The sequence below is a fragment of the Microtus oregoni genome, unplaced genomic scaffold (genome assembly GCF_018167655.1).
Source record: "Microtus oregoni isolate MIOR12 unplaced genomic scaffold, Mior012 000032F_ref0000030, whole genome shotgun sequence".
NCBI lineage: Eukaryota > Metazoa > Chordata > Mammalia > Rodentia > Cricetidae > Microtus > Microtus oregoni.
Window position 1 is genome coordinate 27280976 of NW_024543091.1, and position 14968 is coordinate 27295943.

The 14968-nt window shown below is 52.6% G+C and overlaps 1 protein-coding gene and 1 long non-coding RNA gene across 2 annotated transcripts in view; both read left to right on the forward strand.

Annotated features, from left to right (window-relative positions):
- The first annotated feature begins 4516 nt into the window (after window positions 1-4516).
- On the forward strand, window positions 4517-11449 carry Nr2e3 (nuclear receptor subfamily 2 group E member 3). The gene is made up of 8 exons (XM_041679917.1): window positions 4517-4613; window positions 5105-5231; window positions 5366-5469; window positions 5565-5786; window positions 5872-6029; window positions 6814-7054; window positions 7303-7408; window positions 11317-11449. Exons 1-8 carry the CDS (start codon window positions 4517-4519, stop codon window positions 11447-11449), a joined length of 1188 nt encoding a protein of 395 aa, XP_041535851.1.
- A 2505-nt stretch (window positions 11450-13954) lies between these two features.
- LOC121466000 overlaps window positions 13955-14968 on the forward strand; it is a 113237-nt gene continuing 112223 nt past the window's right edge. The window contains exon 1 of the long non-coding RNA XR_005976705.1: window positions 13955-14038. This is a non-coding gene — a long non-coding RNA (uncharacterized LOC121466000). The remainder of the gene's footprint in view (window positions 14039-14968) is intronic.

Below are 14968 nucleotides of genomic sequence, written 5' to 3' on the forward strand. Positions count from 1 at the left end.
CACCCTTCAGAGAGCCTGGCAGGAGGGAAGAGTTGACCCAGATAGGATCACTGCTGGTCATCTCAGGTGAAGGAAGAAAGCAACTCCCTGCAGCTAAAGCCTAGGACAGGGCCTTCTAGGTCTTCTCAGGTCTTCAAAATGCTTCAGGGCGAAGACTTCTCCATTGATGGGCTGGGCAGCTGTGTAGGGGAATATCTGATTCCTTCTAAATGTTATCTAGAGAGCAGAATAAAGAGCCCTTGTTGAGAAACTACTCAAATCTGTCCACGAGTGCCTGCCTCTCTGAGTTCTGCCGGTGCTAGATAAAGAAGCCATTGCCTCAGGAAGGCCAGGCCAAGGAGCCCAGCATCCTGTGATCTTCAGTCTCCTGAGACCGATGAAATCAAGCTGGAAACACTGTCTTGGCTTTGAAGTGGAGAGAGCAGCAGAGAGCCCACTGTTTGAGGCGGTCGCCTGGGGTTCTGTAGGAAGAGTGGACACACAGCATCCACAGGTGGATGCTTCACTAAAATGCTGCAGGAGTCTTCAGGAAATGTCTGCTTGGTTAGGTTTGGGAAGTGACATCACCAGGCCTCTAGCTCTGAAGAGCTCACGCACTCAACTTACTTGTAGCTCTTCAGAAAGATGGGGAGGATACCTGGGTATGGCTCAGTTGGCGGAGTGCTTGCCTGGTGTGCTTGGAGCCCTGGTACCAGTCCCAGAATCACACAAACCAGGTGCAGTGACTCGCCCGGTAATCCCAACACTAAGGAGGCAGAGGTGGAAGGATCAGAAGTTCAAGGTTAACCTGAGAGCAGCTACAGGTGCCTACACAATACTGGGTCTGTCCGCAGTAAATATGCATCAGAAAGAACCTTATGGGGCCCTTCTCCCCCGAATACTGGCTACCAATAGATTCTGAGGGAGGGGCAGTTAGTCACTGTGTGCCACTGAGGAACCTTCCAGCTCAATCCTATGGTTATACAGGCGTTTCCAGTTAAACTCATTGGGTCTCAAAAGGCCCACAAAGTCAAAATGTGGTGTTTGTTTGAAGGGAATTTGTAGGGAAGGGGGCGTACGATGCAGGTCGGGGGGATTTAGGAAGGATATAATAATCAGAATGTACCTTATACATGTATGAAGTTGCCAAAAAACAACATAAAAGTAAAGAGTAGTTCAAAGTCATCCTCAGCTGCATAGTGAGCTTGAGGCCAGCCTAGAGTACAGGAAGGAGATTCTGCCAAGTAAACCGCAGGAGGGAAGATCTGGTCCAGGGATCCCATGCTGTCGACCCGCAGCTGCTGGAACGAAAACCAATCAAGCTGACAGGCAGCAGCTGCCATCCCACCCTGGCAGGACAGCCCCAAGCCTGGGCCTCAGGAGCCACCTCCTCTGCCAGGCAGAGCCAGATCGAGGCTAGGGACTTCCAAGCCCAGCCCTAAGGAGGTCAGTACTGCAGCTCGCCCCAGGTTCACCACACACCCTAGGCGTCTGGGGAGTCAGAAGAAATTGCTGACCTGTCCCCTAGAGGAATAATTGCATTAGTGAGGTGGCCTCTGGTGGCTTTGTCAGCAGTTTCAAGGCTTTGAGTTGAGTAATCCTTTGGCGTCTGCCCCAGCAGCTGGTGGTCACAGGCTAGGGGACCCCCCCCCCCCCAGGCTCAGCTGACTCTACACGGTGTCTGTCTTGCCAGCTCACAATTTTCCTTTTCTCGCCTGCTCAGCTCAATTCTGAGGGAGCCCAGCTTGCCAAAGATGAATGTCGGGGAGACAAATTCAGAAACAGAACTTCTGTCCTTTAAATGCCTTCTGATCAGATGCTAAGCTAAACTCTAACCCTATTTCTAGAATCTTCCATCGGGACAGAAGAGAGAAAGTAGACCCAGAGGAAGCTTCAACATTAAGGACAGGGCCTGGCCCTGCGTGAGACCTAGCAGTAGAGAATTGGGCAGGTTGAGGGGATACTGAGCAGGTCTGGAAGGATGGGTAGGGGTGAAACAGGTGAGCAGGAGGGGTGCCCCTTAGGCACCCCCTTAACCACTCAAACTCCTGAGCAGGTCTGGAAGGATGGGTAGGGGTGAAACAGGTGAGCAGGAGGGGTGCCCCTTAGGCACCCCCTTACTCACTCAAACTCCTGTTTGCTGGGCTCAGTTTGCCACAAAGCCTCCCCAAGGTTCCCCTGGGGCGACCTAGGACTTTATCCCTTCCTCGGTCCCGCCTCTATACTGTCAGTCTCAAATGAGAGGCTCAAGGCCACCTGGGAGAGAAGAAAAAAACTCCCTTTGGTGTGGGCCTCACCCTGGCTCCCTCCACCCCACTAACCACGGACAGAACACCTCCCATCCATCCCCAAGACACAGCCACCCGCTCTAGAGCTGAGGAAGGAGATGTGCACCTAGCTCAGCAAAAGCCGCCAGACTTGCTGCTGGTCAGGCACCATGCTTCACGCCCTGGGGCCTGCCTTCATCTGGCCCAGCCTCCAGCCACAGGTTCACCCGGGTGTCTCACTGTGAGACTCTGGGGTGAACCTGCACTTGTTCACACCCAGCTCTGCCCCTCCTTCTTTACTGTTCCACAGCTGTGTGGCTTGTGTACCTCCCCACTCTGGGCCTCTCTGACTCAGTCTACCAACTGTGAGTTGAGGCTCGGTGTCAGCTTCTCTGCAGGGTCACAGTGAGGGGGTGGTTTGTGTGAGAGGACTCCAAACACTTTCCCAGAGCTGTTACTGAGACTTCATCTTTGCCTCCTCCTCCCCACCGTCCCTCCCACACCCACGGGTTCTCCATTCCCCTCTGCATTGGTTCTCGGCTGGACACCCTCAGCTCAGCCTGACCCATTCTACCCCTGCATCTGATCCCTCTGCCAAGTCCTTGGGCCCCACTTACATGTCTGCGTGGGTCAGTTGGGGATGAGTGGGATGTGGGGGCAGAGCTGAGGACAGAGACTCTGCTGAGAGCCTGGCGTGGAGTTGTCACGGAAGCCGTGGATGTCTGCCTTTGAGACTGCCCACAAAGAGGATGGAAGCCTTCCTAGAGTGGCATCTGGATGTGTGACACTGATGTCATGTTCTGAGTACAGACCTGGGCGGTAATACCCTGGCTTGACTGATAACTGGAGCTTCCGGCCTGGGTTGGAGTGAGGACAGAGAGGGCAGGCGAGAGGCTCAGGGCCTCGGCGGATCACCCTGCAAAGCCCCTGAGCTGACTTTCCAAATCCCCAATAGTGCTTCCCTGTCACAGTGAGGGTTAGCCCCACTTAGGGGGCCATGCCCCACCCTTCTGTTCCCTTAACTCCATGATCCCTCTAGAAGCTCCCAGGCTCTAATGCCCTACTCCACCCTGTGAGGCAAGGGCGGCTGAGGATGGGACTCCCCTCTCCTGCAGACCAACATGCTATTTCCTGCCCTGCTTGTGCCCCCGGAGAAGATGGCAAAAGGGTAGACTGGCAGGAACAGGACGGGGTGTTCACTGGGGTGCCGCTTCAGCCTTCTTAGTACCAGGTTCCAAAACACGTTCTCGGAACTATTTAACTTGGTTTTTCCCAGCCACCCTGGAAGACATGCATTTGGAGGAAACCAAGGCTTATAGAGACAGTCACTTGCTCAGAGAAGCATGGCCCATCACAGCAGGGATATCATGGAGGTGGACCTACCCTTGCCCTCACTCCCACTCTGTCTCCCTCCAACCATCCCGGGTATAAGCTGGGTAGGGGGACTCGGGTTCAGCAGAGAGACTGCCTGGCACTGGAGTCCAGGTCAGGGGAGGAAGTGGAGGCCACCTGAGTACTCAGAACCTGCTCCAGACAGCTGTGTCTCACCGCATCCTGCCATGGGGAAATGCCCACCAGCTTCTCCGCTGGCCCCAGCCTACCCAACACCTTCCGCTCGACTTGACAGCAGAGACACATCTGCTGATGCCAGCCTTCCAGAGGGCAGGTCCCTAAAGCACGGGCCCCACACAGTCCTTTATCAGGACAGGGGGTGGGCCTCCCAGGACCCGAAGTGAGTAAGCACTCAGGGTCAGGGACCCACACAAGCACCCATGCCTCAAATACATAGCAAATGTCACTAAAAACATTTAAAGTCCTTGGGGAGGTGGGGTCGACAACAAGCCCCCCTCAGAAGATTTGTCATTGGGTAATAATCGAGCACATGCAGTCTCAGCCGGGTTCCTTGGTCCTGGGCAGTGTGTGCAGGGACAGCGACAGCAAAGAATGGACCGGGATGTTGGGCAGCCTGGGAGTCTATGTGAAGACAGCAGGACTGAGCGGCTCCCAGGGCACCTGGGTAAGGCTGCAGGTGTGGCTGGTTGATCCCCTGTGGAGACAGTAAAGATTAAGAGGATCACACACTGCATCCAGAGCTGTGCTGGGAGAAGTCTGGACCCAGAGCCAAGCTCCAGAAGGAAAAGCTCCTAACTCACACGGGAAGGAAGCAGAGGAGAACCGGGCACCGACAGACAGAGTAGACAGAGACATAGGCTGGGCTGGGCAGCTGCTCACAGGGAGCTGACAGGCTGCCCTTGGGACTGCCGTACCCCATGAGCGCTACAGTGGCTGCCTCTGCTGTGGCCGTGGCTGTGACAGCCTCCAAGAAGGAGTCCCCGGGCAGCTGGGGCCTTGGAGAGGATCCCACAGGTAATGTCTGGAGGTAAGGTCTGGGCCCTTGAGGAAGAGACTACAAGCGGTAGGTTCCGGGGCCAGGAGAGAAGCTAGAGCCATCTGGTCCCAGTCCCCAGGCTGTAGTGAGCATGAAGGGGTCTGCTGACAACCCCAAAGTCCTAGAAACTCCGAGGCCCACGGATCAGGACCTAACAGTGGAGCTGCTGAGGAAGGCAATGGGTGCTCTTGCGTGTTTTATGACTGCTCTCACGAGAGCCTGCAGCCCCCCACAGGGAAGGAAGGGGGCTGGGAGAGTGGAGGCAGTGTGGATGTCTGCTGGAAACAGGCTGTGAAGGGAGCGGAGATGCTAAGAGGAGGGATCGATGCCACAGTGGGGAAGCTGCTTTTCCAGATGGGAGTAGCATGACTGTCTAGATTCGGGAAGGTGGGAACCTGAAGACTTGGAAAAGGATGAATGGGGGGCGGGGTGTGCAGCCATCTCAGTCCAGTCCTGTCTCCCCACTCAGGCGTGGGCCCCTCACTCCAGTGCCGCGTGTGTGGAGACAGCAGCAGCGGGAAGCACTATGGCATCTACGCCTGTAATGGCTGCAGTGGCTTCTTCAAGAGGAGCGTGAGGCGGAGGCTCATCTACAGGTGCCGCCAGCTCCGCCAGCCTGCCCCAGTGTGCTTAGCCCAGGTGGAGGTTGTTTGGGGAAAGCGAATGTCCATATTCAAGGCCTGGGGCCTGGGCATGACGCTGGCCCCCAGGAGCTCCCTGTCCTCCGCAGATGCCAGGTGGGGGCAGGAATGTGCCCAGTGGATAAGGCCCATCGCAACCAGTGCCAGGCCTGCCGACTGAAGAAGTGCCTACAAGCAGGCATGAACCAAGATGGTGAGTGGTGGGCCCAGCGGGGTGGGAAAGGCAGTCGAGCAGGTAGTAGCACTGCCGAGGCCCTTGGGGTGTCCTGAGTCTCCTCGCCTTCCAAGCTGTGCAGAATGAACGACAACCCCGAAGCATGGCCCACGTCCAGCTGGACAGCATGGAAACAGGCAATGATCCCCGACCTGAGCCCTTGGCGGCCTCCCCTGCATTGGCAGGGCCCAGTTCCCAAGGCCCCACGTCTTCATCGGCAGCCAGAGCCATGGGCCACCACTTTATGGCCAGCCTTATCACCGCCGAAACTTGTGCTAAGCTGGAGCCAGAGGATGGTAAGTGGAAGGGCAGTGGGCATGGATCTTTCTCCCCCGGCTTCCGCAGAGTGGGCACTAAGACCACAACCTCCTCCCTCAATAGCTGAAGAGAATATTGATGTCACCAGCAACGACCCCGAGTTCCCTGCATCTCCCTGCAGCCTGGATGGCATCCACGAGACATCAGCTCGCCTACTATTCATGGCTGTCAAATGGGCCAAAAACCTGCCTGTGTTTTCCAACCTGCCCTTCCGGGATCAGGTACACCACACAGCCAGCCGGCTGGAGCTGGACCAGGCACAGTCGAAAGTCATAAGCCAGCCAGCTTGGGGGAACATATGCTCCTGGGCTGGTGAGGGATGGAGGCTTACACAACTCAGATGGTGACCGAGGGGTACATGTGTCTCTGAGTTGGGAATGGTCAGGGCAGTGTAAGTAAGTATGTATGTCTCTGGGGGAAGGATGTGCACCCGAGATGCGTAGAGCCTGGGATGCAAAGTAAGACCTGTGGCTCTCTGGGCCCATTGTCTTTCCTTTTGCACACTGCCTGAACTATGGCCATTCTGTTCGAGACAGCCATCTGCATACCCCGCACAGCAAACTGGCTGACCCTCGGTACCTTTAGAGTGCAGACTTTCCATTACTTCAGGCCTGAGTGTCACCCCAGTCTTTCCACATTGAGCAGGCAAAGATCTCACACTGATCTGGGAGAGAGTGACTGCCAGATGTGCTGTGTGTTTGGAGGGAACAGCTTGGAAAAGTCACCCAGTTTCTTGAACTCACTCTTGGAATCATCTTGAAGGCTGTCCAGCGTCCCTGGGCTCTAGGCTTATCCTGAATGGCCCAGCCACAGCTCTGGAGAGAATCCACAGGCATCTGGAAACCTAGGTAGCTCTGTAGATAGCTGAGCCAGAGCCTGCGTAGGCAGTGGACAGGAGACTCTGGGCACCTCGGAGCAGCCCTTTTGTCCCTGGAGAAAGTGGCAGGCAGGGGACCGCTAGGAACTGTGTACCTGTGCTGACGCTTGAACCCTTTCTGGTAACAGGTAATCTTGCTGGAAGAGGCATGGAATGAACTTTTCCTCCTTGGAGCCATACAGTGGTCTCTGCCCCTGGATAGCTGCCCACTGTTGGCACCACCCGAGGCCTCCGGAGGCTCTCAGAGCAGGCTGGTCTTGGCCACTGCAGAGATGCGCTTCCTGCAGGAGACCATCTCCCGGTTCCGTGCACTGGCAGTAGACCCCACAGAGTTTGCCTGCATGAAGGCCCTGGTCCTCTTCAAACCCGGTACTGAGCCCTGGCCCAAGTTTTCCAGAGACATGGTTGGGAATTTGGGGGAAAAAGAGGAGGAGGAGGGGTTCAGGGGTTCTGGTGACCTCCTTCTGCTAGGCTCCTCATAAACCCACCTGGGTATAGATGGATAGTCTTCCTCTGGGGAAGCGGGGAGCAGAGAAAACAGTGTGGCCTGATACTTTGGGTGTTGTGGGATCGGGCAGGCTTCTGGAAGGGAGCTCACTGGTTCTGCTTCTCCCCAGAGACGCGCGGCCTGAAGGATCCTGAGCATGTGGAGGCTTTGCAGGACCAGTCCCAAGTGATGCTCAGCCAGCATAGCAAGGCTCACCACCCCAGCCAGCCTGTTAGGTGACAGTAATGACCTACTCATCCATCTACCCGCCTCGCCTTCCTCCCTCCCTCTACCTGCCTCTCCCTCACCATCTCTGGGCTTCCCTGCTTAGACAGGATAAACGGCTCAGTCGGCAGCATCTACCCAACACCTCCTGTGGACAGACACAGTGCCAGGTCCCAGGAGGGCACCAAAAGACAGAAGCTGCAGGGACAGGTGCTCCGCGTGTAGTCACATGAAAGACAAGGATCACCCGGGCCAGGCGTGGAGAGTGACTTGTATCTGAAGGGATAGCAAAGGCCAGACTTTTAAATTTTTACTTTTTAAAGACAGGATTTCAATTTATGTCCCACACTGGTCTTAAGTTTGGAGTTTTCCTGTCTCTACTTCCCAAGTGCTAGGCTCGCAGGTGTGCCCTTCTATGACCCTAGCCTTTGACAGGGACCTTGTCTCCATCCCAGGATAGGGTCTAAAGAGAAGAGAAAGTCTTATCTGTAAAGGTAGAGACAGAAGTACGCATTCTTAGGCAGGAGTCCAGTACAGAAGGATCAAAAGAGAGCCGGGGTGGTGGTGGCGCACGCCTTTAATCCCAGCACTCAGGAGGCAGAGGCAGGCAGATCTCTGTGAGTTTGAGGCCAGCCTGGTCTACAAAGGGAGTTCCAGGACAGGCTCCAAAGCTACAGAGAAACCCTGTCTCGAAAAAAAAAAAGGGGGGGGGGTCAAAAGAGTCTTGCTGGTAGGAAGGTGGGAGACTGAGGCAGAGAGTTGGCCTGGGACCAGCCCGATTAGAGCTTGGCGTGCCACTGAAGGCACATCTGATGAGAGAGGTGGAGGGGAACACCAGAGAGTCTGTGGGAGGAGGCGTCATGCCCAGGACTGGATCTCATGCAGACCTTTGTGGCTGTGGGCACAACAGGCAGAGCAGCAACTTCTCTGGGAGATTCCATTGGTCATAGCCATGGGGAGTGACCATAGGGAGCAGGAGACAGACAACAGTGAGGAACTCTGGGAATTAGAAGGGGACAGATTTAACCCTTGGCTAAAGGCAGGGAAGGAGCAAAGAGATGCATTCGGGAGCAATGGGCTTTCAGAACTTGAAAGTTGAGAGTCTGGAAGGAGCTTGCCAAGCTCTGGAGGAAGTGTGGAAGGTATACCGCGGAGCTGGTGTGCAGAAAAGTCAGGCATGAGTGAACACGGATGTGGCCGGCACAGGCTGGGTGGTGGTGGTAGACACAGGTGGAGGGTCCCGACTTAGTTTAGCATCAGGAAAGACACTGAAACATCAGCTGGTTTATCCCACTCAGCCAGGCTTCTGTGGACCATTCTAGACCACATTATCTACATTCTTTCGAAGAACTGGTGGCAGGAGCATCCTCAAGCCCCTCTCCAGTAGGCAAGGTCAGCACCATGTGGTGCAGGAGCAGAGAGCGTAGTGGAATGTCGGCACTAAGCCCTGACACAGACATCCAGAAGCCAGGGGTCTCCCTGGTCCCCTCAGAGGCACCTGATCATGTATCACATTTAAAAAATACCGAGGAAGGTTTTCTATGTAGGGGCAGGGGGAACTACTCAAGTATCTGCCAAGCAAACTTAAGGACCTGAGTATGCATCCCCAGAACCCACACAAAAGCCGGGCGTGGTGGCATGTGTCTGTCAGCCCAGCACTGAATTGGGTGGAGACGGGTGGATCTATGGAGCTCACTGGCCGGCCAGCCTAGCTGAACTGAGGAGCTCCAGGTTCAGTTGAGAGACCATGTCTCAAGACACATGGAGGAAGGGCTAGGGAGATGGCTCAGTGGATAAGAGCATTTGCTGTGCAAGCATGAGGACATGGGTTCAAATCCCCAGTACCCATGTGAAAATGCTGAAAATGCTGGGTAAAGCAGGCTAAATAAATAAAAACCAGTGTTGGGCAGCAGAAACAGTCAGATCCCAGGAGCTCTCTGTCCAGGCAGCCTAAATAACAAGGTTTTGGTTCAGAAAGAAACCTCATCTCAAAGGAAGAAAGCAGGGATGTACAGGATGCTCAGTGTCTTCTCCTGGCCTCTGTGGGTATATACTCCAACACACGAATGTGGATACATTGTATGTGTGTGTGTGTGTGTGTGTGTGTGTGTACTCACAGGCATGTGCACACATACACACATAAAATATAGATAAGGTGGGGAGTGATTGAAGAAGATGATCTCTGGCCTCTGCACATGCAGACTCTTGGGATTACTTTTGCCCTTTAATTGCTCCAGGCAGAACTAAGTATCACTGCAGGGTCTCCAGTCTCTGGGTCAATGTATCTTAGCACAGCCTACACAGAGACACTAAAACCCACACTTGCTTTGTATGATCCACTCTGACACACTGCTTTAAGACTAAGTTTCATATAGTCCTAGCTAGCCCTGAACTCGCCATGCTGCTGGGGTAAGCTTCAGCTCCTGATCTTCCTGCCTCCCCTTCCAAAGCACTAGGAGGATGGCAGGTATGTTCAATCACACATAGGCTACAAGCTACTGGGACTGGAGCCCATGGCCAGATGACAGTGGTGGCGCCTGCCTTTAATCCCAGCCCTGAGGAGGCAGAGGCAGTGGATCTCTATGAGTTCAAGACCAGCCTGGTCTATAGAATGAGTTTCAAGACAGCCAGGACTATACAGAGAAACCCTGTCTAAAAAAATAAACAAAACCACAAAAAAAAATTCTATCTAATGAGTTATAATATCCTCAGTCTCCATTTTGGTGTCTATTTTAATTTTAAAAGTCCATTTGTGAGGCTATCACCTATCACTGTCTACCAGGTAGGTCCATACCCACAGTTTGCAGTGACTCTTAGACTTCACAGTTCCTCTCCTCCTCCCTAGACCAGTGAAAGCAGAGGTCTCGGTGGAGCACAGCATCTTGGTGGTCCCAGCTGTATGACTTCCTCCCACAGACGTCTGGTTCTGATTTTTTTTTGTTCTTTGTTTTTTGTTGTTTTGTTTTTTGCACTGGGACCTCTGTTTTAACAAATGGTTCTTACTTGAAGCTAGGTTGGATTTTTTTTTTCTCCCTTGACTCCAGATAGTTTCCGTAGTAGTTACTATCATCATAGGTGTTTCACAGACAGAAATTCATATTCTTTTTTTTAAATATTTATTATGTATACAATATTCTGTCTGTGTGTATGTCTGCAGGCCAGAAGAGGGCACCAGACCTCATTCCAGATGGTTGTGAGCCACCATGTGGTTGCTGGGAATTGAACTCAGGACCTTTGGAAGAGCAGGCAATGCTCTTAACCACTGAGCCATCTCTCCAGCCCAGGAATTCATATTCTTATACATAAAACTAATATAACTTACAATGTGCATATGATCAATGAATAAATCTATAAACGCTATCAGGAATGGCTCACAGGCTGGAAGATGGGCTGCACAACATGGAGACCGGACTGGAGCTCAAATCCAGGACCTGGCACAAAGGCCAGCAGACCTGGCAGTGCTTGCAATCCCAGAACTGGGAGGCTGACGTAGTGGCTCCCTGGGGCAAGTTAGCTAGCTGGACTAGCCAGAATGGGTCAGCGTCCAGTTCAGCAAGGGACCCTGCCTCGGTAAAACAAAGTGGAGTGAGCCAGGAAGATGTTTGACCTCAACTTCCACATGAACAGATAAGCACACACACACACACAAATACTCTCAACGAGAGTGTATTCACACACACACATACCACATACACGTGCAAAGAAGTAACTTCTCATTCTATAGTCTTGACACATAATGGACAATATTCTCGAGGCCCTGTTTTCATGCTCCTACCAGAGGGAAGATGGAAGTGAGCCGTCTAACACAGGGGTCTTTCCTTGAAATGCCCCTGGAAGGCCCTGGGCACGCCTCCCTCCTCCCGGACCGCTTTGCTCAGCAGCTAGCCCTGAGCCTGACAGCATCCTTTCTCCCGTTCAGGTTTGGGAAGTTGCTCCTCCTGCTCCCGTCTTTGAGGTTCATCACTGCTGAGCGCATCGAGCTCCTCTTCTTCCGAAAGACCATAGGGAACACGCCGATGGAGAAGCTGCTTTGTGATATGTTCAAAAACTAGTGGGCAGGCGGGCCAAGTGTGTACACCTGGGCGACACACTCTTGGAGCTAAGTATTTCCTGCCTTTCTCACCCAGCAATGCCACATGTGGGTATTTGTACCTGGCAGAAACTTCTCCCAAAATACTTTATTGGGATAATCATAGCTGTCTTATTCGGAACAGCCCTAGCTCTGTTTGCACAGCAGAATGCATGGATGTGTTGTGTTATATTCATAGGAAAAACTTAGAGGGATCAACAGTGGGTCCACGTGACCACAAAGGGAAATTTCATAGGCTAGACGTTTAACAAAAGCCAGGCATGAGTAACTTTTATACAGGGTTCAAGACCAGGGAGGGAGAAGGAAAGGAAGGAAGATGGGAAAGAAGAGAAAATAAAGGAAATGAGAAAAGAAAAAGAAGCAAATAAGACAAAGTGTGGTAAGAGTCAGCAGTCACCTCTGGGTGTGGCGGGAAGAGGGGAATAGCCTCCTGCACTAGGGACGCCCTTTGTTTTGATCTGGATGACAAACTGATCGTCATTAAAACTCGTAGAGCACCTAAAATCCGTGCACTTTGTTGTATTGTTTCACCCCAGTTAAAATAAAACCAGAAAACCGCGTCCCAGGCTTTCTTCTTGTAGATGTGGAAGAGATGAGGACAAGATCTTTTAAGTTTTGTCTGGTTTCATTCCCAGCAAGAGTCTGGGTGCCACAAATCCAGGCTCTGGGCACTATTTCCCAGGGGATCCAGATAATACCTCCCTTCGCATCCGAAGGAGACCCTGCACTGCAGGCTCTTCCTTCTGGATTAGGTACAAACCACACCCAAACACCCATTTTCACAGAGAGATCCTTTATTAAGCAGGGAAGAAAAGTTAAAATGGAAAATGCCTGCTTTTTGGCTCAGGCAGAAACCGGCAGCAAATGACCCTGCAGGTGTGATTTTTAAGGAGACAGATGATGAGGGAGAAGGGGACGGGGACTAGGGAAAGGGGGGGGGGATGTTTGTCCTGGAGAGACAAAGGACCTGCCTCTGAATAGAGAGGAGACACACGTGGCACACTGGCAAAAGGCAGTCTGTGAAGGTAAAGGGGGAACCCATGTTAGGATGAGGTGTTTCATTTTAATTGGACATGTTAAACAGGTGAGTCAAAGGGGGGGTGTTCGTGTGTGTGTGTGTGTGTGTGAACTCTTCATTATTATTCCTTAATCCCTCATGGAAAGGCCTGGCTCAGACAAACCCTCTTTTACAAAGACAGACCCAAGCAAGTTAGTGAGACCTGGAAAATAATCATGAAAGTTAACATATAAAAGTTAACTGTGGTCCAGCCAACAGTACTTGATTAAAATGGCAGATGAAGCCCTAGGTTCAGTTCCCACCACCACCCAGACACACAGGATTTACATACGTCAGGCAATGTGTAAAACAGGCAGTGAGCTGGGTACCCAGGTTGGGTTGTCTCATCCTCACATAACTCCAGGGAGGCCCAGCTGTCACAGTTTCTAAATTAAAAAAAAAAAAAAAGGCTTCGTGAACTCCCCGCTTGCTGCACCGCTTATCACGGGCTGCTTAATCAATCAGCGGCTGCTTAATTCAGATGTTGCCTCCTCTCCTCCCCTCCACTCTGGAATCGGCTAGAGCGTTCTGTTGCATTTCCTGTCTTCAGAGCAGAAATGTAAGGGGCTGGAAGAAAAACAATACGTGAGAAGGCCATAAGAAGTCTAGGGGTTCCCTGGCCTTCGACCCTCTGCTCAGGAAACGGTGAAAGGTGGGTGGGGCCGAAGGTGGGCTGGGCCAAAAGAGCAAAGAGTTGGACCAACACTATCCCGTGGAAGACCTCCACACCAGAGGAGGCCAACTACTTGAGATTCTGTCCTCTAAAGTGTCAGCTTGGGGCCAGCAGGGTGGTTCAGTGGGGAAATGATAATTGTCACCAAGCTTGACCTCGGTTTGATCTCTGGAGGACAGAGAAACCCCACAGACTTCCACATGCTCCCTGTTTCCCACCCCCACTCCCACCCCAAATAAACAGAAAGTTAAAAGCGTCAGTCTGGCCTGTTACTGGGTTTCTGATGTCTGCGTTGCGGTTACATTCTCTAGTGTCTCTAGTGGAGTTTATGCCTAGCCTCTTAAGGCGGGGCAAAGATGCCTGATAAAAAACACACACGTGGTTGCCGTGGGCCGCGCCAGCCCAAACCGTTCCGTTTCCAAGCTGGCGTTTGGAAACACTGGAGTGCAAAGGTGACCCTGCTGAAGTTCTCTGGCGAAGAGCGCTGGGTTACTTCCAGGAGGAAGTGTTGGAGAATTCAAGGAGCTACCTTAGCTGAGTCATCTGCCCTCAGCTTGGTCTCAAAGCCTCCGAAGGCTTTCCCTTGTAGGTGTTTTAGTTTGGATCTTAAATGCCTCACGGGGTGTGTCAAGCGTGGGCACCAGCCTATGGCACTGTTGGGAGCCCGTGCAACCTTTAAAAGGCGGGTCCTATCTGGAAGGGAGTTGGGACCCTGGCTCCTCCTCTAACCCTTGGCCCTCAGAGCACCGAACACCTGACCAGCTAGCTGCCTCTTCCTCTACCAACTGAAAGCAAGGAGATGATCGACCACGGATGAAACTGTGAGCCAAACTCTTTCTTTCTTATTAAAAAAAAAAAAAGTCATTTTAAAGTGTGTGTACATCGTTCATTGGTGCAGGTGTCTGTAGAGCCTAGAGGTTTTAGCTCCCAGGATGCTGGAAAGCTGGAATTCCAGGCATTTGTGAGCCGCCAAAAATGGGTGCTTAGGAACAGAACTTGGTATTCCATTCACGCTAACATACCGCCGATGAGCACATGTGGACGGTAAGGGCTTTCTTTAGGGTCCTTTCTGGAAGACATTTGGTTTGGCTTTCGCCGCCAGTACCAGAAGCATGCTCAGCTGTATAGGACCACAGAAGGTTCTTGGGCTTACTCAGGCCTATTCTTTTCTTGAGAAACTGCCCTTTTCCAGTTCATACGATGCGTCTCCTCCATTCCCAAGTCAGATGTTTCAAGCATGAAGGGCTGGGAAAGACTTCAAAACGGCTAGAAAAACCAAAAGTAGTAACTAGAACCAGAGAGTGGCAGCTAGGCCTGCAATGTACTGTCTGCCGCGTCTCAGTGACTAGACGGCAAGCTCAGTATGGGGTCAGGGGTCGAGGGTTGGGAGTCGGGGACAGTATGGGGATGCGTGGGGGACTTCGCTGTATCCACTGTTCTGCTGCAAGCATTAGGGTGTTGGGGGCGGGTGATCCTGTTTCCTTAAGAAATAACCACAGGAGCCTGAGGCCAGCCTTGGAGTCCTGGCTGCCCCCAAGATTCTCCAGGTACCACTGTGCTGAGCGGACTTTCATGGTGGTCCCTGGTTCATAGAGACCCTACTGCCGAGCAACCTCGGCCAAGAGTAATTAAAAGGAGAACCACCTGTGATCTGCCTAGACCTTTCTCACGTCTTCCTGCTTGCAGGGCCTTGGAATCAGAAAGGGTTGGGACAAGTCTTAAAAATATGATTTCTTGGTTTTATTTGGCCA